Genomic DNA, 24441 nt, shown 5'->3' on the forward strand with positions numbered 1-24441 from the left:
TTTCCACTTCTCCCTGGCAGGAAAAATGCATGCGGACTTTACATGCATTTTTCCTGCCAGGTAGAAGCGTTTGTCAAGCGATTTTGCATGCATTTCCACATGCGGGTTGTCAAGCTCTTTTCCAACCGATTTTAGCATCACTTGGAAAGTGCTTGACAACATGGTCACACTATATAAATCCATGCAAACGGCCTGGATTTATATAGTGTGACCAAGTAATATTTAAAAAAAGAGAATAAGAATGGTAAAAAATAAATATTATACTCACCTTCCAATGGCCCCCGGTATTTTCTCCGCTGCGTCTGGTCTGTTGTATGGGTCGCGGTGGTGTGAAGGACCTGCGGTGATGTCATTGAGTCATGTGACAGGTCACACGACCAGCCGATTTCAGCGGTCGCGTGACTTGTCATATGACTAAATGACGTCATGGCAGGTTCTTCACACCACCGCGACCCATACAACAGACCAGACGGAGCGGAGAAAACATCGGGGGACATCGGAAGGTAAGTACAATCTTTATTTTTTATTTTTAATTCTTTTTTAACAGTTTCTATGGTATCCAGGTCCGGAGGAGAGTCTCCTCTTCTCCAAACCCGGGTACCATCCGCACATAGAATCGCTTAATATCCGTATGTGCAAATGTACTGACACGGATAATATGCGTTTCAATGCAAGTCAATGGCGGCAATTACGCTGCGTGGACATGCTGCGTATTTTTCCGCAATGATAATCCGCAGCGGAAATTTCCGCAGCATGTGCACAGCACATGCGGATTTTCATTGGGGACCATGGGGCACATATTACGAAGCGTTTTTTAAGCGTTTAAGCTGCGGAAATTCCACTGCAAAAACGCTTTAAAAACGCATAGTAGGCACGCAGTCTAAGGCTATGTCCCCACGATGCAGAAATGAAGCAGAAATTTTCTGGAGCATTTCTGTATGTCCTTGGCAGAGAAAATGCATGCGGATTTTACACGCGTTTTTGAAGCATTTTTACTTGCGGATTTGCCATGCTTTTTTCCACTGCATTGTATGGGCAAATCAGCATGCGGAAATGCTTTTTTCCGCGCAGAAGAAATCCTGAGCATGTGCACAGAACTTGCAAAATGTCATAGGAAGTCATGGGATAAGATGTGCAATGCGTCTCTGCTGCGTTTCCGCACTGAAAAAAACGCACCAAATTCGCATCGTGTGCACATAGCCTTAGGGTGATAAAATCTGTGTGACTATACCCTTAGATTTTCTTGATCAAGATAACTACACTTTGTCATATCTGGCTTTATGGTGCGAAAATGTCTCAATATATTGACTGCACCTTTCCTCCACCCTGAGTGTCCTCCTGTCATTCCACATCACTGTACGTGACCAAGTAACCTAAAATACACATAATTCACGTCAAATATAGTCTGTGCAATGGATTCATAGATAAAATCCCCTTCCCCAAGGTCTTTCCTCCAAGTAAAGCCGGCCCACCCTGTTTGGCTACAGTATGAAATTAACAAATAATGTTGCACTCTGTAGCTCTATAGCATGTAACCATGAAATATATGAAATATTTGATGCATTACTGCTCCAGATAATAAGAAAATATGGAGACACTTGGCATATAATTTGGCCAATTCATCCATGCCCAGCAGCCACGACAAGGCGATCTCCTGTTGCTGGATACTGTGTGTGTTAGCCGTCATTGCCCACCTGTCTGTGCACAACATTTAGACATTTCTTATGCATATACGGTATGTTGCTCTGAAAACCATTGTCTATAGACCCTGAAATGCTTTTGACCTGACTTCCATTCTTTTATCATGTCAAATAAAAGGTTTAGTCTCACATTCAGGATGTTCGGTTCATAACTGACATTGCACACTTCTCCATAACTTCGGGCCTCCCCATCCACTCTGACCAGCAGTGAATGTAGAGGGGGCTGCACATGTGCTGACTCTCTCCACAATGGGGGTGCTCTTATCCACCGGCTCAAGCTGGTTCTGACCAGCAGTGAGCACGTAGGGGGCTGCGCATGTGCTGACTCCACAATGGGGGTCCTCTTATCCCCTGGCTCAGGCTGACTCTGACCAGCAGTGAGTGCAGAGGGGGCTGCGCATGTGCCAACTCTCTCCACAATGGGGGTCCTCTTATCCCCTTGCTCAGGCTGGCTCTGACCAGCTGTGAGTGCAGAGGGGACTGCGCATGTGCTGACTCCACAATGGGGGTCCTCTTATCCCCCGGCTCAGGCTGGCTCTGACCAGCAGTGAGTGCAGAGGGGGCTGCGCATGTGCCAACTCTTTCCACAATGGGGGTCCTCTTATCCCCCGGCTCAAGCTGGCTCTGACCAGCAGTGAGTGCAGAGCGGGCTGCGCATGTGCCAACTCTTTTCACAATGGGGGTCCTCTTATCCCCTGGCTCAGGCTGGCTCTGACCAGCAGTGAGTGCAGAGCGGGCTGCGCATGTGCCAACTCTCTCCACAATGGGGATCCTCTTATCCCCTGGCTCAGGCTGGCTCTGACCAGCAGTGAGTGCAGAGCGGGCTTCGCATGTGCCAACTCTCTCCACAATGGGGATCCTCTTATCCCCTGGCTCAGGCTGGCTCTGACCAGCAGTGAGTGCAGAGGGGGCTGCGCATGTGCCGACTCTCTCCACAATGGGGATCCTCTTATCCCCCGGCTCAGGCTGGCTCTGACCAGCAGTGAGTGCAGAGGGGGCTGCGCATGTGCCAACTCTCTCCACAATGGGGGTCCTCTTATCCCCTGGCTCAGGCTGGCTCTGACCAGCAGTGAGTGCAGAGGGGGCTGCGCATGTGCCGACTCTCTCCACAATGGTGATCCTCTTATCCCCCAGCTCAGGCTGGCTCTGACCAGCAGTGAGTGCAGAGGGGGCTGCGCATGTGCCAACTCTCTCCACAATGGGGATCCTCTGATCCCCCGGCTCAGGCTGGCTCTGACCAGCAGTGAGTGCAGAGGGGGCTGCGCATGTGCCAACTCTCTCCACAATGGGGGTCCTCTTATCCCCTGGCTCAGGCTGGCTCTGACCAGCAGTGAGTGCAGAGGGGGCTGCGCATGTGCCGACTCTCTCCACAATGGGGGTCCTCTTATCCCCTGGCTCAGGCTGGCTCTGACCAGCAGTGAGTGCAGAGGGGGCTGCGCATGTGCCAACTCTCTCCACAATGGGGATCCTCTGATCCCCCGGCTCAGGCTGGCTCTGACCAGCAGTGAATGCAGAGGAGGCTGCGCATGTGCCGACTCTCTACATTTGCAGTTCTGAATGTAGCTGAGCGCATTTTCTGGGTTGAGCTCTCATAGCAATGAATAGAGAGAACCACCTCATGCTTGGCCGCCAGCACTCCACTCACTGATGCTCCGATTCCTGCTGGACAGGGGACTCTAGTTCTGAAGATTAAAGGGAGCTGACATGACATAATGAATGGAGAGAGCCAGCCCAGGGGCAGCCACCTCTCCACTCACTGCTGGTCGGACGTCAGCCAGAAGAGGGAATCTGGGAAGTCCTGGTCTAGGGATTGGTGCAGGTTCCTATAGTGGGACCTTCAGCGATCAGACATTTATGGCTCATCCTGTACCATAAACGTCTCTCATGAAGCAGCCCCTTCACCTGTGTGCATTTACTGTTTCTTTTGTCCTCATGGTTTTCTATAAAGCGTATCTCTGTGAATCTTCACCCCACAGCCTGACTCTGGAGCAGAAGGAGATCTGCCGCTGTAGACTCAAGTTATTGACTTATCTTGATCGCCTGTCTACATATGAGGTGAGCGTCCTGTTATATCAAAATGACACAATGATATAATGCAGTAAGTTCCCTCCCAGCCTAAAACCCTCACATAACATATTAATATAGGTGTAAAGGGTTACCGTCCTCCTTGTGGAGACCGCCAAACTGGGGTAGGCAGACTTAAGGTCTCAGGTATGGAAAATGGCTCTCCTCTAAAAGGACGAAAGTGACTCACTAGTGCCACCTATTGGGGGTTCCTACCCTATGAGAGTGACCCTTTAATCAGCTTTGACATGTAAGTTCTTTTCCTTGCCCTCGTGTAGAGAGACTTGGTAGCATAGCCTGGCCTAAAAGTCTCTCTACGTCGGATTGGCAGTCTCTTAAAATTCATAACCCCTATATTTTCTCAGAGGACTCTCACAAATCCAACCAAGTGCCATTAACAAAAGACAAGAACCCCAAAGCAGTGGCCTGCAGATGGCGTTTATTTTTCCTTATGGAGAACCCTTTAATTTGGCTAAATATCCAAAGTCACATAGGAAAGCTTGGTAAAGGGGCAGACATTGACTGATGTGGTAGCCTCCTCTTATTGGTGGCACCATACAGCTAACCTTCTTTCTTTTGGATGAGAGACCATTTGCATATCAGTATACAGTGGAGGATGTCCTAAAATTTAGACCACACGACCATCACTGCCAATGTAGAGTGGTGGGACGTTCTTTTCATTGTCCAAGGTTGTCCCTTGGACAATGGGCTGTCCCATATGCCGACAATATATAGAAGAAGCAGGTCCCACTATAGTCTCCTGCATCTATCTGGAGAATGGGCACTGCTGCTGTCCATGGTGGGTGGTTGGACTTTAATGAATGGGAATTCGGACGACTTCTCCACTGTAAGGGGGCTTTTAGACGACCATATAAATCGAAAAACAAAAACCTATAAAAGAAGGATATACCAAAGGTACCCAAAAGTGAAGACCCTAGAATACCACATATACAGAAAACCACAAGGAGTACTCACAACAGAGCCATATGTAAAAAGTATATCATTTTTATCCGGGAATAAACATTATAAAACCAAGCACATAAACACAAGGACATTTAAAATGCATAAAAGTAAATGAGAGGGGAATGGGTATGTCTCAAAAGGTTACAAAATGGTTACAAAAAGGTTACAAAATTTTGCATTGCAATACCCAGGTGTAAAATGGTTAATAAAGCACTATATAATGTAGTCCAAAGAATTAGGTGAAAAAATAGAGAAGAGAAAAGTTAGTGCCGTGACTGAAAATCAAATATATGGTATAATCCCAAAATTGTAAGGCTAAATAGCGAATAGTCCTCTTGAAGAAAAGAACCACATGATAATTGGAATGCTGGACTAAAAGATATCTGACATTAGTCATAAATGACAATACTGAGCCAAATATTAAGATTTGAGAGTCCTCAGTGGTTGATACCTTTTAATGCCTAACTGAAAGGATGGTAACAAATAGCAAGTTTTTGAGACTGCTAGGGTCTCTTCATCAGGCATGCCATTTGAGACGAACCCATCCCCCTCGCATTTTCTTATATGTATTTTAAATGTCCTAGTATTTGTGCTTGGTTTTATAAAGTTTATTCTCTAATAAAAAGGATATATGTTTTACATATGGCTCTGCTGAGAGTACTCCTTGTGGTTTTTGACCCTATAAATCTGAATGAGATTAGACAGCAATGCACAGACTGGCTGGCGGGTCTGCCCACACAAGATTTCTATGAAGTTGTCACGCTCGAATCAGGAGACCCGCTGCCACTGCATTGCCATCCAATTTATACAGTCGTCTGATTGGTCCTTCCACATTCTCACAACATTCACAGGTCAGAAGTCTGAATTTTTAAAAGGGTTGTCCACCTCTCAAATTTTTTTTTTTTCCCTTCCATTTTTTTGGCACTAAAAATGATGTTGGCAATACGGTTTCATTAAAAAATTTCCTACCTTTCGGCTTTTACAAAACTTTTTGTTTCCCAACATATTCAACTTTGATGTGGACATAAATCAGCTAAGTAGAGCTGTGAAAAAAAAGATCATGAAAAAAAGTTGTACAGACTCTCTATCGGACCCTATTTCAATTTTTTTTTTTTTTTGTCAAAAATACATGCATTTATAAAAAATTTACATAAATGAGAGCGCAAGTGCACTTATGTATGTATATGTGTGTGTGTATGTATATATAAAAATTTTGTTGAATGCATGTATTTTTGGCTAAAAAAAATTTGTAATGGGGTCTGCTGGAGAGTGTGTACAATATTTTTTTTTCATTGTATTTTTCAAATTATAAATAAAAATTATATTAAAGTGTACACAAAGGTGGACAACCCCTCTTTAAAGATTCTTTTAAGGTTTTAAGACAAAGAGGGCCTGATGAAGTAGAGCAGTGGTCACACGTGCACTATTTATGTCTATGGCTTCTACAGATATTAGCCTCTAGATGTCAGTCCCATAGAAGTGGATAGAGCGTTGGTCACACGTACACTACTGATCCATGTACACGGGGAACAACGCCCCCCCCATCCTTGTGCTTCGTTGAGGTCCCTGGGGTCAGGCATCAATTACCCATTTTTCACCTATCCTTGAACTATAGGTGTGAAGGGTTATTGGAGGGGAAACTTCTTTTGACAAAAGCTCCGGCTGTTGGAGGTGGAGCTACAAGATCCGCCAACAGCAATGACGTTTCTGTACCTGCAGTTTATTTATGTGGGAACTAGCGTGGATGGTTACTCTTTTCAGAGGATGTGTCCACCTTCCCTATGCTCCAATGGATAAAGCTTTTGCTTCGCGTCTGTAGCTGCTATAGAAGACCTGTGTCTCCATGGTAACAGACAACAAATCCATGCCTGTGTAGTCAGATCCCGCTCTCCCTTCTTTTTTTCCTCTACCTCCTGCCTAATGTGCCACGATGTTATTAGGAAGACGCGAGGGACCAATGGAAAGGGAGGGGAGGGAGACGCATCCCCAGAATAAGACTATGCAGGTTTTGTTTGTTCTGTTACCATGGAAACGTGTAAGTCTGCATAATTGCTGAAGACCTAAAACGACAGGTAAATTTTTTTTTTTTAAATCACTGCTTGCAAGGTTGATCCTTTTTTTATGTAATGCCTGGTAATAAATGTGTGATTAAGATTGAGATGGCCTTTTATTTTATTTTCTGATTTTTAGTTAAAAAAAAGAAAAAAAAAATATATATATTTTTTTAAAACCTTCTTTATGACTCATTGTAAGTGTAAAACCGCCATATCTTGTGATAAACCTGATCTCCATAAGCATTTTTAATCCTGAGGAGCACTGAATCATATCGCTCGCTGCCTGGCCGCGCGTCCGCCGAGCCAGTCCTGCCTGGGATGCAGCGTCGCAGCTGATAAATAGATGGGAATTATCCATTCATAATCTGCTCCGTTATATCATGTTTTTGAAGGATTTCTCAAACATCTGCTTCTTTGTCCTGAAGGAGATCCTCGGGGGGCCTCAGGCAGCGGAGAAGAGATACGACGCCGACTTCTTCAAGAAGTTTAGGAACCAGAATATCGTGCTGTCAGCAAGAACATATGCTCGGGTAACGTTACAAAGTCAGAAGAATAACGGCGGAATTGATTCCTCTTTAAGCTCGCCGCCTTTCACCTCCATTATCATTTATAATCTGATTCAGTTAGTTAACGCGGCGTTAAAGCCCAGCGCGCTGCGACCTCTGTATAGCAGGATGATCCTGTCAATACTAATTCACAATTAAGTAATCCTATCTAACTAGATATGAAGCCGCGGAAAACCGGGCACGGTGACAAGTGTTGTTATCCATCTGCCTCTGTTATTTTTAATATGCGGATAATCGCAGGCTGTACGATGTTACTGGGTTTGTGTCCTCTTTAGGTTTTTTGTTTTGCAGTTGTGTAATCCGTAGACTTGTAAGGCTGCATCTCAAAGCGGAACTTTAATATTAAAATATAGATTCATTAAATGCGAGGAAGGGTGTTACATTGAAGGGAATGTCTATAAGGCTTCAGAATTTAGGTGACATGTTAGGTTTGCCTACAAAATATATTTAATGTGTTTTGCACAGTGGTGTAACTAGAGTCCTATGGGCCCAGGTGCAAAATTTGTACCAGGGGCCCCACCAGCATGTTGGTCAAATCTATGGGTCCCTGTAATAAATGTCCTACGCCCTGGACCCATCCTATAATAATGTCCTCCGTCTTGGACCCATCCTATAATGTCTTCCGTCCTAAACCCATGTTATAATAATGTCCTCTGTCCTGAACCCATTTTATAGTGATATCCTCTGTCCTCAACCCATCCTATAATGATGCCCTCCGTCCTGGCCCCGTGCTATAATGATGTCCTCCTTCCTGGCCCCGTCCTATAATAATGTCCTTTGTTCCGGGCCCAATCCCTATAATGATGTCCTCCGTCCCAGGCCCAATCCTGCAATGAGGTCCCCCGTCCCTGGCCCATCCCTTGCCCTTCTCCTTTGGTGGTAGACCACATCCTGGTGCACTCTGGTGGAGAGCATGACCTCCTGCTCAATGAAGAAAATTAAAGAAGTGACATTGTAAAAACTTCAGAAATGATTTCCAATTCCTTTTCATTTCAGGAAAGCAATGTCCAAGCTTTGGATCTTCTCTTTACCTTTCATGGATCGGATCTGCTCCCTCACCGCCTGGCCATTCTCTCTAATTTCCCTGAAACTACGCCTCCTCATAAATACGCCATCTTGCTCCCGGAGGCTAGGTAAGGTCACCCTAGCTTCGCCAAACATTGCACTTTTTCTTCTGTATAATTTTTGCGGAGAGGTGATGTGCCAGTAATTATGCATTTGTTTTTGTCCTTGTCTATTCACGGTCATTTTCTGTAATTTGCCGGTACGGCTCTTGTGTGTTCGGCCATTTTTGCTTCATACAAAGTGTGTGGTAATTGTCTTCAAACCATCGGTCATGTGAGAGAAAATGCGAGTAATTTTCAGGCAGAATAGACTTTCCTTTCCGGCAGCGTTTTGTGCATTTTAGATAATTACCTCTCGTTGCGGAGAGGTTGTGTTATCCTTCCTCACGTGTAATGGTAATTCACTGTCCACCATTCATTACAGAAGCAGAGACAGAAAGAGATGGAAATATCCGTGTGGCTATTGGCTCACAGCAATGGCCTCCTGGATGTCTTTCGGTTGGGTGGTCTTCTGGTCCTCCAGTCCAGTTTAAGGGCAGATTTCCTAACCGTATCCAAAATGTAGACCTTATATTCTTCTATTACTGTATGAAAATGCTCCAAATTTATCTCAGTGGTTTGCGCTGGACGCTAAATTCGGTGCATCTTTAGAACACGTCGTCTACTTGTACTCCACCTCTTGGTTAACTTACTTTGCACCATGTTTTTTTTTTTTTTTTTTTGTAAAATCTGCCCTTTCTTTCAAAATTCTTTTTATTAGGGGATTTTTACAGTATAGGGGACAAGGGGTCCAGGAAAGGGATGCAGGGAAAGGAAAGCCAAATAAAGGAAATGAGAAAATGGGGTAGGGAGGAAGAGGAGTGGCAAAAAAATTTAAGGAAATGAAGATCATCTCAACATAGTTGCACCACAAAGTTAACATACCAAGTGCAAAAACAACATAGAATGAAGTATAGATTAAAAGAATTCTGGCAAAGTAATAAAACATCATATAAAGAGGCTTTTTTTGATCGGAGGAAAAATTTTGTTCTAAGAGGCCCATTTGGAATTATATTTAGGTAGAGAGTTATTCCTTAAAGCTAAGGAGAGTTCAAAGACGTTATGGGAGAACATAATATCAATTATGTCGGAAATAGAGGGAATATTCATCGAATTTCCACTTTGATGCAATACAAGTTTTTATAACAGAAAAAATATGGAAAGAAACTGGTCTAATTTTTTGAGGGAGGTCATCTGCTTCCAGAAAAAGGAGAACCAATTGGGGAGAAATTTTTAACGGGAGATTCATTGATTTTATTAAATTCTCCTAAGTATCGAAGGTTTTGGACATTCCCAGAATATGTGATGATTGCCTCTTTGACTACAATTCCTCCAGCACAAATCAGATTGATCATGAAATGCATTATTAAGTCTAGCGGGAGTGTAGAACCACCAAGATAAAATTTGAAAATAGTTTTCATGTAGGTTTGCTCTACTAGAAGATTTGTATGCTTGTTCCACTGCTTTTTTTTTTCCTTTTATCTAGGAAGAAATGATTATTTAGATCTTTTTCCCATCTCCACATATAATTCAGTTTTTCAAATGAGACGTCCGAATTAAAAATTGAGTAGATATTCTTCATATTCCAAATTGAGTTATTCATAGGATTCTCTAAAAGAGGAACACGTTGCCTTGAAAGGGTCAAAGGTAAAGCGAATTTATTTCTAATAGACTTCCTTAAGTCTAGAAAATTATAGAATTCTTCATCAGGAAGATTGTATAGGGGTTTTTAATGACCGAAAGTTTATAATTGAGTCTAATTTAGGCCTCGTTAGAAGTGAAGAACAGTCTAGAATTCCACATTTTTTTTCATTTTTTAAATGGATAATTTGGTAGAGCTGTATGAAAAATGGAGATAGGAAGTTTGTTGGGATAAATGTTACATTTATTAGTTTTTGAGATACTTTATAGGTTTTGCCAAAGGGAGATAGTAGATTTAATCAAAGAGTGATTAGGTAAAGGAAGAGATGGATCCAAAAAGTGGGATATTATCAATGATGATGAAGAGGAATTATTATTAGAAGCTTATCAAGTTCCATCCAGGCAGGCTTGCCGGACTCAAGGAACCAGTATCTACTTTAAAATCTGCCCTTTCCATACAATGTGGATGCTGGCAGTGTTATACAGCCAGCACCTGCCTCTATCAGCAGTAGTGTTGAGCATTCCGATACTGAAATATCGGGTATCGGCCGATATTCGCGGTATCGGAATTCCGATACTTTTACAATATCGAATACCGGAATCGGAAGTTCCCATAATGCCTGCGCTCTGCAGTGTCTGTGAAGGATGACAAGCTGGATGGCAGCGCTCAGCTGAGATCCAGCCTGTCGTCAGAATGCCATCCCAGCGTGGGAGAATTCTCCTGATTGTTTAAAAGCCGGCATGCGGTAAAAAGCCGCCGGCTTTTAAACAATCACACAGCCCCATACTGCTTCCCCGCAGCCTCCCACCCCGATCCTCCGCTCCCCTCGCCACCTCCCAACCCGATCGTAAGTTAGGACCGGGCGGGGAGTGCAACACCAAGGAGCGGGGAGCGAAGGACCCGGGCGGGGAAGCCGGCAGTGAAAAGACTTCACCGCCGGCTTTCCCGTTCTGTTCTGCGCTTTCCCGCCGGTTATTTCAAATGAACAGCTGAGGTATCAGGTGATGCTGATCAGCTGTTCATTTGAAGTCGCCGCGGTGCCCTCAGAGGGTTCATGTGAGTTCATGCTTGACTGCATGAACTCGCATGAACTTTCCCACGGCCGCACAGGTCAGCCTCACCTCCCAGACCATCAGCCCGTCATGATTAGTGTGTGTGCGGGTGTCTGTGCGGGGTGTCTGTGAGTGTGTGCGGGGTGTCTGTGTGTGTGTCTGCGAGTGTGTGCGGGGTGTCTGTGCGATGTCTGTGCGATGTTTGTGGGTGTGTGCGGTGTCTGTGCGTGCAGGCAGACATAGGCCGATGTGACACTACTACTCCCATCGGCCTATGTCTGTCCCCCGTCCACTCGTGCCAGCAGGATCAGCTCGATGGGAGCAGTAGTTCCCATCAGCCTGATCCTGCTATTGCCCTACTGTGCCCCAATAAATTTTAAATGCATGTCATTGGTGGCCAGTGGTTACCTACAATAAATTAGTTCATACATTACCTGTCCCCGCCGATCGCCGCCTAAAATAAAGTAAAAAATGAAAAACTACACCTATACTCACCTAGACACCTAATTCCCCGAAGCCATCGATCTCCTGTAATAAAATGTAAAATAATAAACCACAACCTTATCCTTACCCCTCCGTAGTAGTCCACGAGTGTCCCACGATGATCTCCAGTTCAGAGCAGCCACATAGAATGTGACCGCTCTGAACCGCTGCCGCCGCTAGAATGGTGGGGCGGTAAAGCAGCCCCGTCATTGCATAAGCGGGTTCGCCGGAGCTCAGGCAGCGCTGCTCCGGTTAGCTCCTTTACGGCCCTGCTGTATCGTGAGAAATTCCCACGGTACAGCAGTGCCGTAAAGGAGGTCTCCGGAGCTGCGCTGCCTGAATGCACTCCGGTGACCTCAGTCAGTGGCTCCTGCTGCCGGGAGCGGACGTGTTCCCGGCAGCGTGAGCTTACAGCAGCCATGCACAGCTGTCACCATCTCCAGATGTGACAGCTTTGCATGGGAGATCAGCGCAGGAACGTGGACAGGTAACTATTTTTTTTTTAGTAAACTAAGAACTAAATAAAATGGTGTGTTTTATTTCAAATAAATTATTTTTTTGTGGGTGTAGTGTGTTTTTTCTTTTTAACACTTTGTAGGTTAGTAATGGGGGTGTCTTATAGACGCCCATCATTACTAACCTGGGCTTCATGGCAGCTGGCGCTGACATGAACCCCACCACTATTACCCCCTGCCACCGCACCAGGGCAGCGTGGAAGAGCGAGGCTAAGTGCCAGAATTGGCGCATCCTATGGATGCGCCATTTCTGGGGCGGCTGACGGCTGGTGTTTCTAGCCTGGGAGGGGGCCAATATTCATGGCACCCTTCCTGGGCTATTAATATCAGCCCCCTGCTGTCTGCCTAGCCTTTGCTAGCTATTAAAATAGGGGGGACCCCACGTTATTTTTTTGGGGGGGTTCCCCCATTTTAATAGCTAGTAAAGGCTAAGTATTCAGCTGGGGGCTGATATTAGTAGTCTGGGAAGCTCCGTGGGTATTACCCCCTTCCCAGGCTTCAAACATCTGCCCCAGCCGTCTGCTTAACCTCCGCTAGAGCCTAAAATTAAGGGGAACCCCACGCCAATTTTTTTTTTTAAATAAATCCTTTATTTTAACACTAAATGACAAGTACAGTAATCAACACTGTCACTGTACTTCATAGATATGTGACTGACATGTTTCTATCTATCTAATCTATGTGTGAAGCTCTATTCTTTCTGTCGTAAATTGTCGGGTACAGATGCTGAATTGCCGGCCGGCTTTTTTAAAGAGACGGTGCACGAAAACACTAATATTTTTTTAAATAAATCCTTTACACTAAATGACAAGTTCTGTAAGCAACACTGTCACTGTACTTCATATATATGTGACTGACATGGTTCTATCTACCTAATCTATGTGTGAAGCTCTATTCTTTCTGTTGTAAATTGTCGGGTACCGGTGAATGCCGCTGATGAATTGCCGGCTTTTCATGTCATTCTACATTATTCTTAGTTGTTTTACTTCATGTAGAATTAACCTACAAGGAAAGAAAGGGTTTATTTTCATTCCGATATTTGTGTCCCATTGACTTGCATTGGTTTCCGGTATCGGAATCGGCGATATCCGATACTTTTTGGGTATCGGCCCGATCCAATCCGATACGATATTTCCTGATATCGAAAGGTATCGCTCAACACTAATCAGCAGTGATCGGAGCTAGCTCCGATCTCTGCCGTTGAATTTCTTAGATGCCGTGGTCAATTGCTACCTGGCGTTTAATGGGGTTGATCAATTAAAAAAAAAAAATCACCTATCTAGGAGATAAGTGGCAACTTGATGATGGGTGGAAATTTTCATGCCCGTGGGGCAGGTCGTATGCCCGACTGATAGTCCATTTATTATCTATGGGGTTACAGGAAACAGTTGCTCAAATAACTCGGCAGCCCCATAGGGAATGAATAGTGTAGCTGACGAGCATGCACACTGCTGCTTCTTTGTAATGGGGGTAAAAGTTCCCTTTTCCCCCTATCGGTGCGGGTCCCAACAGTCAGACCCCCACCTATCATCACTCTTTCTTGCGGATAGATGATAAATTATTTTCACCTGACAACCCTTTGAAAGCATCCCTCCTGGCATCTAGGGCCTGCTGAAAACCCCTATTACCCCAACTTGGTTTTCCCATAAAGCCCAACCTATGGAGATTGTTAATCTTGCCGGAGGGGGGGACTGGGCTCTGTGCCTACTGAAAACCCCAAATACCCCACTTAGTATTCCCATAAAACCCAACCTATGGAGATTGTTACTCTTGCCGGAAGGGGCTGGGCTCTGTGCCTACTGAAAACCCCTATTACCCCAACTTAGTATTCCCATAAAGCCCAACCTACGGAGATTGTTAATCTTGCCGGGGGGGGGGGGGGATCTGTGCTGAAGGGGGGGCTGGGCTCTGCGCTCGGCTTTTTTCAGCAGTCATAGAGCGGTGGCTGAGCATGCACATCTGCATGCCATTCGAGACGGAGCTACAGAGCCATGTTCTTGGGTGTCCAGAGCTCCGATCTAGAGATTTCTCAGGGTTCTGCTTGTTGGACCCCCAACAATTGGCATTTTATCCCCTATACTTGGTATAGGGGATATCTTGTGGTCTTGGGATTGCATTTTTAATGTTTTAATGGAAGATCCGCGTTTCCATTCATACGTGCTAGAGATTTTTGTTTTTGCTGTAGTTTTTAAAACTGCAGTGGATGGCCACACTTGGAAAACTCCACTGAATGGACCTCCATGTACTTAAAGCGCACCTGTCGGCACGATTGTGCTCAGTAAACTACATACACTGTCAGGTGGGCGACATAACACTGATTAAAATGATACCTTGGTTGATGAAATCCGTCCTGTGGTTCTTGTGTAACCTTTACTTTCAGTTTGGAGATAATGATATGCTCGTGCTTCGGGGCGGCCTGTGGGGGGCGCTCTATCTGGTACTCTGCTTATATATTCATCTGTATGCTCTTATGACAGCACACTGTGCCTTCACTGACCTGCCTCCTATTTTACATAATGTTTCTAGTAGTGCGGGGCTAAGTATAACATTTTTTGTTTTATACTAATAAAAAAAAAATGAGAAATAATACAGTGAGAATTTGTAATTGTAACCCTCTCCATGTCTGACAGCATTGTCATCACCTCTCACTATGTTCTCCTTCTTTTTTCTGTGTAATCCCACTTAATCTGCACTCTCTCCTGTTCCTGCAAAATCCATTTTCTGCTTTGATTATATACTCCATGAGATATGATTCAGGCATTTTCTATTCTGGAGAAATATTGATGTTGGAATAATTACTAGAACTGATGTAAAGAAGAAAGCTTTGTGCTGCCGGGGAGGTTATCTGTAATTTACCGTCGCTTAGTGAATAATCAGCATTTTTAAATTCCTGAAATGAGTCTATAGAAAATGTATCCTACATGAAAAGATAATATATGAACGATAGTGTATATGTATATATAATATATATTATACACTGCCGTTCATATATTATCTTTTCCTGTAGGATACATTTTCTATAGACTCAGTTCAGGAATTTACTTTTAATTGTGCTGGAAGAGCAAAATGCTGATTATTCACTAAGCGACTTTAAATTACAGATAACCTCCCCGGCAGCACGAAGCTTTCTTCTTTACATCAGTTCTACTAATTATCCCAACATTTATATATATTGCTCAAAAAAATAAAGGGAACACTCCAATAACACATCCTAGATTCCTAGATCTGAATGAATGAAATATTCTCATTGAATACTTTGTTCTGTACAAAGCTGAATGTGCTGACAACAAAATCACACAAAAATCATCAATGGAAATCAAATTTATTAACTAATGGAGGCCTGGATTTGGAGTCACCCCCAAAATTAAAGTGGAAAAACACACTACAGGCTGATCTAACTTTGATGTAATGTCCTTAAAAGAAGTCAAAATGAGGCTCAGTACTGTGTGTGGCCTCCACGTGCCTGTATGACCTCCCTACAACGCCTGGGCATGCTCCTGATGAGGCTGAGTATTGTGTGTGGCCTCCATGTGCCTGTATGACCTCCCTACAATGCCTGGGCATGCTCCTGATGAGGTTGCGGATGGTCTCCTGTGGGATCTCCTCCCAGACCTGGACTAAAGCATCCGCCAACTCCTGGACAGTCTGTGGTGCAACGTGACGTTGGTGGATGGAGCGAGACATGATGTCCCAGATGTGCTCAATCGGATTCAGGTCTAGGGAACGGGCGGGCCAGTCCATAGATTCAATGCCTTCATCTTGCAGGAACTGCTGACACACTCCAGCCACATGAGGTCTGGCATTGTCCTGCATTAGGCGGAACCCAGGGCCAACCGCACCAGCATATGGTCTCACAAGGGGTCTGAGGATCTCATCTCGGTACCCAATGGCAGTCAGGCTACCACTTCGCCCTCCAGGACCGCACATGGAGGGCTGTGCGGTCCTTAAAAGAAATGCCACCCCACACCATTACTTACCCACTGCCAAACCGGTCATGCTGAAGGATGGTGCAGGCAGCAGATCGCTCTCCACGGCGTCTCCAGACTCTGTCACGTCTGTCACATGTGCTCAGTGTGAACCTCCTTTCATCTGTGAAGAGCACAGGGCGCCAGTGGCGACTTTGCCAATCCTGGTGTTCTGTGGCAAATGCCAAGCGTCCTGCACGGTGTTAGGCTGTGAGCACAACCCCATCTGTGGACGTCGGGCCTTCATACCACCCTCATGGAGTTGGTTTCTAACCGTTTGTGCGGACACATGCACATTTGTGGCCTGCTGGAGGTCATTTTGCAGGGCTCTGGCAGTGCTCCTCCTGTCCCTCCTTGCACAAAGGTGGAGGTAGCGGTCCTGCTGCTGGGTTGTTGCCCTCCTACCGCCCCCTCCACGTCTCCTGGTGTACTGGCCTGTTTCCTGGTAGCGCCTCCACCCTCTGAACACTACGCTGACAGACACAGCAAACCTTCTTGCCACAGCTCGCATTGATGTGCTGTCCTAGATGAGCTGCACTACCTGAGCAACTTCTGTGGGTTGTAGAGTCCGTCTCATGCTACCACGAGTGTGAAAGCACAACCAACATTCAAAAGTGACCAAAACATCAGCCAGAAATCATTGGTACTGAGATGTGGTCTGTGGACCCCACCTGCCGAACCACTCCTTTATTGAGGGTGTCTTGATAATTGCCAATAATTTCCATCTATTGTCTTTTCCATTTGCACAACAGCATGTGAAATTGATTGTCAATCAGTGTTGCTTCCTAAGTGGACAGTTTGATTTCACAGAAGTTTGATATACTTGGTTATATTCTGTTTAAGTGTTCCCTTTATTTTTTTGAACAGTGTATATTATATATAGTGTTTTTAAAACGCTTGTGTATGTGTGTTTATACGGTGCATTGTGAAAGTATTTGGCCCCCTTGAACTTTTCTACCTTTTGCCACATTTCTGGCTTCAAACATAAAGATATAAAATTCAAATTTTTTGGGAAGAATCAACAAGTGGGACACAATCGTGAAGTGGAACGAAATTTATTGGATATTTTAAACTTTTTTAACAAATTAAAAACTGAAAAGTGGGGTGTGCAATATTATTCGGCCCCCTTGAGTTAATACTTTGTAGCGCCACCTTTTGCTGCGATTACAGCTGCAAGTCGCTTGGGGTATGTCACTATCAGTTTTGCACATCGAGAGGCTGAAATTTTTGCCCATTCTTCCTTGCAAAACAGCTCGAGCTCATTGAGGTTGGATGGAGGGCGTTTGTGAACAGCAGGTTTCAGCTCTTTCCACAGATTCTCGATTGGATTCAGGTCTGGACTTTGACTTGGCCATTCTAACACCTGGATACGTTTATTTTTGAACCATTCCATTGTAGATTTTGCTTTGTTTGGGATCATTGTCTTGTTGGAAGATAAATCTCCGTCCCAGTCTCAGGTCTTTTGCAGACTCCAACAGGTTTTCTTCCTGAATGGTCCTGTATTTGGCTCCGTCCATCTTCCCTTCAATTTTAACCATCTTCCCTGTCCCTGCTGAAGAAAAGCAGGCCCAAACCATGATGCTGCCACCACCATGTTTGACAGTGGGGATGGTGTTTTGAGGGTGATGAGCTGTGTTGCTTTTACGCCAAACATATCGTTTTGCATTGTGACCAAAAAATTTGATTATGGTTTCATCTGACCAGAGCACCTTATTCCACATGTTTTGTGTGTCTCCCAGGTGGCTTGTGGCAAACTTCAAACGAGACTTTTTATGGATATCTTTGAGAAATTGCTTTCTTCTTGCCACTCTTCCATAAAGGCCAGATTTGTGCAGTGTACGACTGATTGTTGTTGTCCTATGGACAGACTCTCCCACCTCAGCTGTAGATCTCTGCAGTTCATCCAGAGTGATCATGGGCCTTTTGGCTGCATCTCTGATCAGTCTTCTCCTTGTGTCTGCTGCTAGAACTCTGTGTGGCATTGACCTGGTCTCTAATCTGAGCTGCTGTTAACCTGCGATTTCTGAGGCTGGTGACTCAAATAAACTTATCCTCAGAAGCAGAGGTGACTCTTGGTCTTCCTTTCCTGGGGCGGTCCTCATGTGAGCCAGTTTCTTTGTAGCGCTTTGATGGTTTTTGCGACTGCACTTGGGGACACTTTCAAAGTTTGCCCAATTTTTCGGACTGACTGACCTTCATTTCTTAAAGTAATGATGGCCACTCGTTTTTCTTTACTTAGCTGCTTTTTTCTTGCCATAATACAAATTCTAACAGTCTATTCAGTGGCACTATCAGCTGTGTATCCACCTGACTTCTGCACAACACAACTGATGGTCCCAACCCCATTTATAAGGCAAGAAATCCCACTTATTAAACTGGACAGGGCACACCTGTGGAGTGAAAACCATTTCCGGTGACTACCTCTTGAAGCTCATCAAGAGAATGCCAAGAGTGTGCAAAGCAGTCATCAAAGCAAAAGGTGGCTACTTTGAAGAACCTAGAATATAAGACATATTTTCAGTTGTTTCACACTTTTTTGTTAAGTATATAATTCCACATGTGTTAATTCATAGTTTTGATGCCTTCAGTGTGAATGTACAATTTTCAAAGTCATGAAAATACAGAAAAATCTTTAAATGAGGTGTGTCCAAACTTTTGGTCTGTACGGTGTGTATGTGTGTGTGTGTGTGTGTATGTATGTATGTATGTATATATTCCTCAGAAGCATATATATATATATATATTTATTATTGTGTGTGTATGTACACTACCGTTGAAAAGTTTGGTGTCATTTAGAAATTTCATTATTTTTGAAAGAAAAGCAGATTTTTTTTTTTCATTGAAGCTAACATTAAATGAAACAGAAATACACTCTATACATTGTCAATGTGGTAAATGACTACTCTAGCTGCAAGCGTCTTGTTTTTATTGCAATATCTACATATGTGTATAGAGGCCCATTTCCACCAACCCCCACTTCAGTGTTTTAATGGTACATTGTGTTTGCTAACTGTGTAAGAAGGCTAATGGATGTTTAGAAAACCCTTGCACAAGTATGTTAGCCCAGCTGAAAATGGTTTGGCTGATTTGAGAAGTTATAAAATTGACCTTCCTTTGACCTAGTTGAGAATCTGGAGCATTACATTTGTTTGTTCTATGAAACTCTCAAAATGGCCAGAAAAAGAGAACTTTCATGTGAAACTCGACAGTCTATTCTTGTTCTTAGAAATGAAGGCTATTCCATGCGAGAAATTGCCAAGAAACTGAAGATTTCCTACAACAGTGTGTACTACTCCCTTCAGAGGAGAGCACAAACAGGCTCTAACCAGAGTAGAAAGAGAAGTGGGAGGCCCCGCTGCACAACTGAGCAACAAGACAAGGACATTAGAGTCTCTAGTTTGAGAAATCGACGCCTCACAGCTCCTCAACTGGCAGCTTCATTAAATAGTACACCCAAAACGCCAGTGTCAACGTCTACAGTGAAGAGGCGACTCCGGGATGCTGGTCTTCAGGGCAAAGTAGCAAATAAAAAGCCATATCTGAGACTGGCTAATAAAAGGAAAAGATTAATATGGGTAAAAGAACACAGACATTGGACAGAGGAAGATTGGAAAAAAGTTTTATGGACAGATGAATCAAAGTTTGAGGTGTTTGGATCACACAGAAAAACATTTGTGAGATGCACAACAACTGAAAAGATGCTGGAAGAGTGCCTGACACCATCTGTCAAGCATGGTGGAGGTAATGTGATAGTCTGGGGCTGCTATGGTGCTGGTAAAGTGGGAGATTTGTACAAGGTAAATGGGATTTTGAATAAGGAAGGCTATCACTCCATTTTGCAACGCCATGCCATACCCTGTGGACAGCGCTTGATTGGAGCCAATTTCATCCTACAACAGGACAATGACCTAAAGCACACCTCCAAATTATGCATGAACTATTTATGGAAGAAGCAGACAGCTGGTATTCTATCTGTAATAGAGTGACCAGCGCAGTCACCAGATCTCAACCCCATGGAGCTGTTGTGGGAGCAGCTTGACCTTATGGTACGCAAAAAGTGCCCATCAAGCCAATCCAACTTGTGAGAGGGGCTTCAGGAAGCATGGGGGGAAATTTCTCAAGATTACCTCAGCAAATTAACAGCTAGAATGCCAAAGGTCTGCAATGCCATAATTGCTGCAAAGGAGCATTCTGTGACGAAAGCAAAGTTTGAAGGAGAAAATTATTCTTTCTAATAAAAATCATTATTTCTAACCTTGTCAATGTCTGGACTATATTTTCTATTCATTTTGCAACTCATTTGATAAATAAAAGTATGAGTTTTCATGGAAACTTTTGAATGGTAGTGTATATGTGTGTGTATATATTTTTAACTTTTGTTATTATGGGCTTTCAGACCTCAAGAAAAAAAAAATAAAGCATATTTCTGCACAGCTTCATGGACTCTAATGGGTAGGCGGTTCATGGATGTCTTAGCGAGGTCTTTTATAATCAAAATTTATGTCTAAGGTGTAATGTTTCTCCTGTCAGAGAGGAGACTTATAAGCCATGCGCGCCCCTAGAATGAGATACCCCTATATTGTAAATTGCAGTCCATTTGCGACCACTGATTTTTTTGTCCGAAGGAGCCTGTGTAACAGCCCCCATAGCTCAGCTTCTTGAGAGGGGTAGCCAGAACAAGGGAGGTAATTAGGCTTAATGAAGATTTTAGTTACAATACTTCTCCTTTAGTGACAAAAATCAATCCAGTCACCGGGGTGTCCATCATCTCTACTTTTCTGCCATTCAGAATAATTTCTCTGGTTTCCAGTTGGCAGAATAGCGGCGGAGGATATTATCACGCTGCTTCTCCCCACCTGGTCACAGAATGTTTTCATATTCCAGCTTCATCTCGAAAGCAAATTGTTCACCTGTTGAAACCTCGCGCCTATTGTTGTTGGATTTGTAGAAAAAAACATAGTAATTGATGCCTGCAGCTAATACCAGCAATTATTGGTAAAAGTCCTTTAAAGTGGCGTCCGTGGGGGACCGCATTCACTCGGGGATGTTGAATTTGGTTACACAAACAAAACAAAAAAGTGTTAATATCGTAAATAGTTTCATGTGAATCGGTCGTATATAAGAAAGTCTATAATATGTCATATTAGGAGAATATCACAACTTCCCTACCTTCCTGCAGCATGCACTTTGTTTTCTTATGTGCAGGCGACTGTTCAGTCTTAAGAAAAAAAAATGAATAAAATAAATAGTATTTTTTTTTAAACAGAACAGTAAAAAGAGGATGGGGAAGTAGGAAGTTATAACAGTATCTTTCTCTTTAGGCTATGTTCACGCATTGTTTTTTTTCAGTGTTACAAATCTACAGCAAAGCCCAACTCTGTCAGGAAATCAGCTGCGTCAAAAACGCAGGTTTTGCTGCATTTTTTGTGCGTTTCAACTTTTTTTTAACTTTTTTTTGTCTTTTTATGTATGTACATAAAGTTCAGTGAAAAAACAAATCTCATTCTTGTTTTGGCATAGTGTGGAAGGTGAATTGTTCAGGATTAGTTTAGACACTGGCAATGCATTGAGTTTGTATGACACTATTTACTTTTACAATATAGGGTCTGCCATTCAGTTGCACAGGCATTGTTCAATTTCACACCTCACTGGGGCACTAGTATTGTTCAATCTCACATGTAGGTGAGAAAATTCTGGCTTCTAATAGACTTTGTTGGTACTGCAAAACGCAGCTGAAATTTTGCATAAAAATCTGCAGCACAAAAACGCTGAAAAACCCAACATGTGTGAACATAGCCTTAAAGAGTTTTAGACAAACTCTTTTTAAATGTAGTAGTCCACCTTGTAAAATAAAATAATCCCCTCCCGCACTGGTTTTAATGGGGTTGTCCAACCTTAGGGTACAAGTCTGCAGTCACCTTAAATGACTGCAGACTTGTGAATCCTCACTGTGTGGAGTGTGCGCAGTCTGAGATTTCTCCTGTGCCGGCGGCGGTCGCACAACTGCAAGTATTTGATTCACATACATGCAGTCACATGCCGACTAGACGTGCACTGCCTTGCTCAATGCAAGTTAATGGAGTGAGACCGGACACAGAATGTGGCTGGACGTATGCAAATCACATACTTCTGTTCAAAGGGCTCGACGTCAGCATCTGAGAGACCTCATCGCGCGCTATCTGAGCATTCACAAGTCTGCAGTCACTCTTTGTGACTTCAGACTTGTAGCCGAACGCCAGACAAACTCGCCTCCCGCACTGACCTCGTTACACTGCATTACATTTTGCATAATGTCATTCATGATTATCTTTGTGCTCCTAGTCCCAGACTCTGGTGGTCGATGGACCTCCGAAGACCCCAGTGATGGAACTCTGGTTAATTGGAGTTCAAAAGGTTCATTGCTCTATAAGAAGAGCTTTTTCTCCTCTCACTGTAAAAAATTCCCGCGTATCGTGAAGTGACAGACCTAGTGCAAGGGACAATATTCCTGCTGTCACCTCCACTGATACCGGCATAGGAACGTATCCGCTATGTGGGCGCCCCGCGCTCTGTTACTGTAGCAACCAGATGTGTCTTTATTAAGTGTGAATCGTTAAAGGCGATGGCGGTGGCAATATACACAGCAAATTTGCATGACAATTGAGAATTAATTGTCTCTCAGAATAGTAATGATCGCAGTCACTTCTGTTATTGCAGCTGTACCATTTGCAAAGTAGAAATGAAGAGAAAAACAAAAGCCTCTTTCTTTAGCATTGCGTCGCTTCCAGGCTCATAGGAATACTACAGCAGCGCTGGGACCTGTGGGGTAATCTCCTCCATCGCTTTATTCATTGTCGGTTTTGTAATAAGTATGAAAGGAATGAGCAATGCTTTATAAAATGCTACAAGTGCCTGGTGGGCCGGAAGAAGTCAGGTCTGTGCCCGTGTCCCCCTAGTGAATATCTTGCCATTGTTCCTTAGATGCTTCAGTCTTTGCTCTACTGGCAGTACTGGACATAGCACATGGATGCCACCTGGGCTGAAAAACTTAAAGGGGAACTATGTTTTCAACCATCTTTTCATAAATCAATAATATAGTGGAATATAATAAATTCTGTAATGTATCTTATCAGTGAATCCTGCTTCTTTCTCCACTTATGAGCCACTTCTTCCTCTCTTCCTACCTTATTTTCAAAAATCAATAGTGTAGTTGAATATAATAAATTCTGTAATTTATCTAAACAGTGAATTCGGCTTCTTTCTGCGCTTATGAACCACTTCTTCTCCCACTCCCTGCCTTCTAGACTTATTATCCCCTCAGCTCAACTCAGTCTTTCTTAGAAAAGATGGGCTGCCAACTCAATGTGATGTCATGTTACACCTCTTCTTATTCTTTATGGGGAGGAGTGAGGCGCAGAGTGAAAAAAACAAGCAGAGGCAGAAAATTATTTTAGTTTAACTCCAGAGCTGGATTCACATCCACCCAGCTCATTACTATTAAATATTATCCTCCATACTACTGCTTTTACTATGCATGCTAATTAAGCAATGAAGAGCAGGATTCACTCTGTGTCATTCCATTGGGAGACATTACAGCAGCTAGTCTCATCTCAATCCTCCCACTTCAGTCAAGTGCAAATTAAAGGGGTTCTCATAGAATGTAATAAAAAAGGCCCCCATTATGTAATTCAAACAGCAGCCCGTCCTAATCACCTGTCTGTACCGGCTGCAGTCTAAAGAGACTCAAACCCCCCCCCCCCTCCCGAGAACTGTGTCTCAACTGACAGAGGAGCTGTATCAGAAGCCCACATTCCTCAGTAAGCCGTGGAGAAATGTTTTGACATCAGAAGAAATAAATCCTAATCTAACACTGGCAAGCATACTGAAGTAGATAATTTATTGAACATCCCGTGTGTGCGCCTGTGCACGTGTGTGTGCCTGTGCACGCTAACTAAACAATGAAGAATTGAAATCACTGTGCGCTGTGTATGGGAGACATTCCAGCAGCTAGTCATATCTCATTCCTCCCAGCTCGGTCAAGTGCAGATTAAGGGGGTTCTCCAAGAATGTAGTAAAATGGGCCCCCTGTCACATAATTCAAACAACATATCATCATAATCGCGTGTAATGATGGGCTGCAGGTCTGAAGAGAAACAAACCCTGACAACTGAATCTCAACTGACAGAGAAGCTAGATGGTAAGCACATGTACGGAGGCGAGGAGAAGGGCTGTGACACCAGAAGAAATAAATCATGATTATAAATTATCACATTTGTGATCTGCTTATAGCCAAATAACATTGCTAAAAAGTAGGTATTGTCCCAAGTGGAGAACGCCACTCAATAAGTCATCCAT

The 24441-nt window shown here is 43.7% G+C and overlaps 1 protein-coding gene across 2 annotated transcripts in view; it reads left to right on the top strand.

Annotated features, from left to right (window-relative positions):
• Nucleotides 1-24441, top strand: part of NBAS (NBAS subunit of NRZ tethering complex) — a 760680-nt gene that overhangs the window by 125319 nt on the left and 610920 nt on the right. For both annotated transcript variants that reach the window (XM_073674140.1, XM_073674141.1), the window contains exons 19-21: nt 3677-3755; nt 7207-7311; nt 8344-8480. In XM_073674140.1, the coding sequence (XP_073530241.1) occupies nt 3677-3755; nt 7207-7311; nt 8344-8480 (321 nt within the window). The remainder of the gene's footprint in view (nt 1-3676; nt 3756-7206; nt 7312-8343; nt 8481-24441) is intronic.

Source organism: Phyllobates terribilis, unplaced genomic scaffold (assembly GCF_046119375.1).
Source record: "Phyllobates terribilis strain yellow unplaced genomic scaffold, ASM4611937v1 Scaffold_3__8_contigs__length_932513732, whole genome shotgun sequence".
In the NCBI taxonomy this organism is placed as follows: Eukaryota; Metazoa; Chordata; class Amphibia; order Anura; family Dendrobatidae; genus Phyllobates; species Phyllobates terribilis.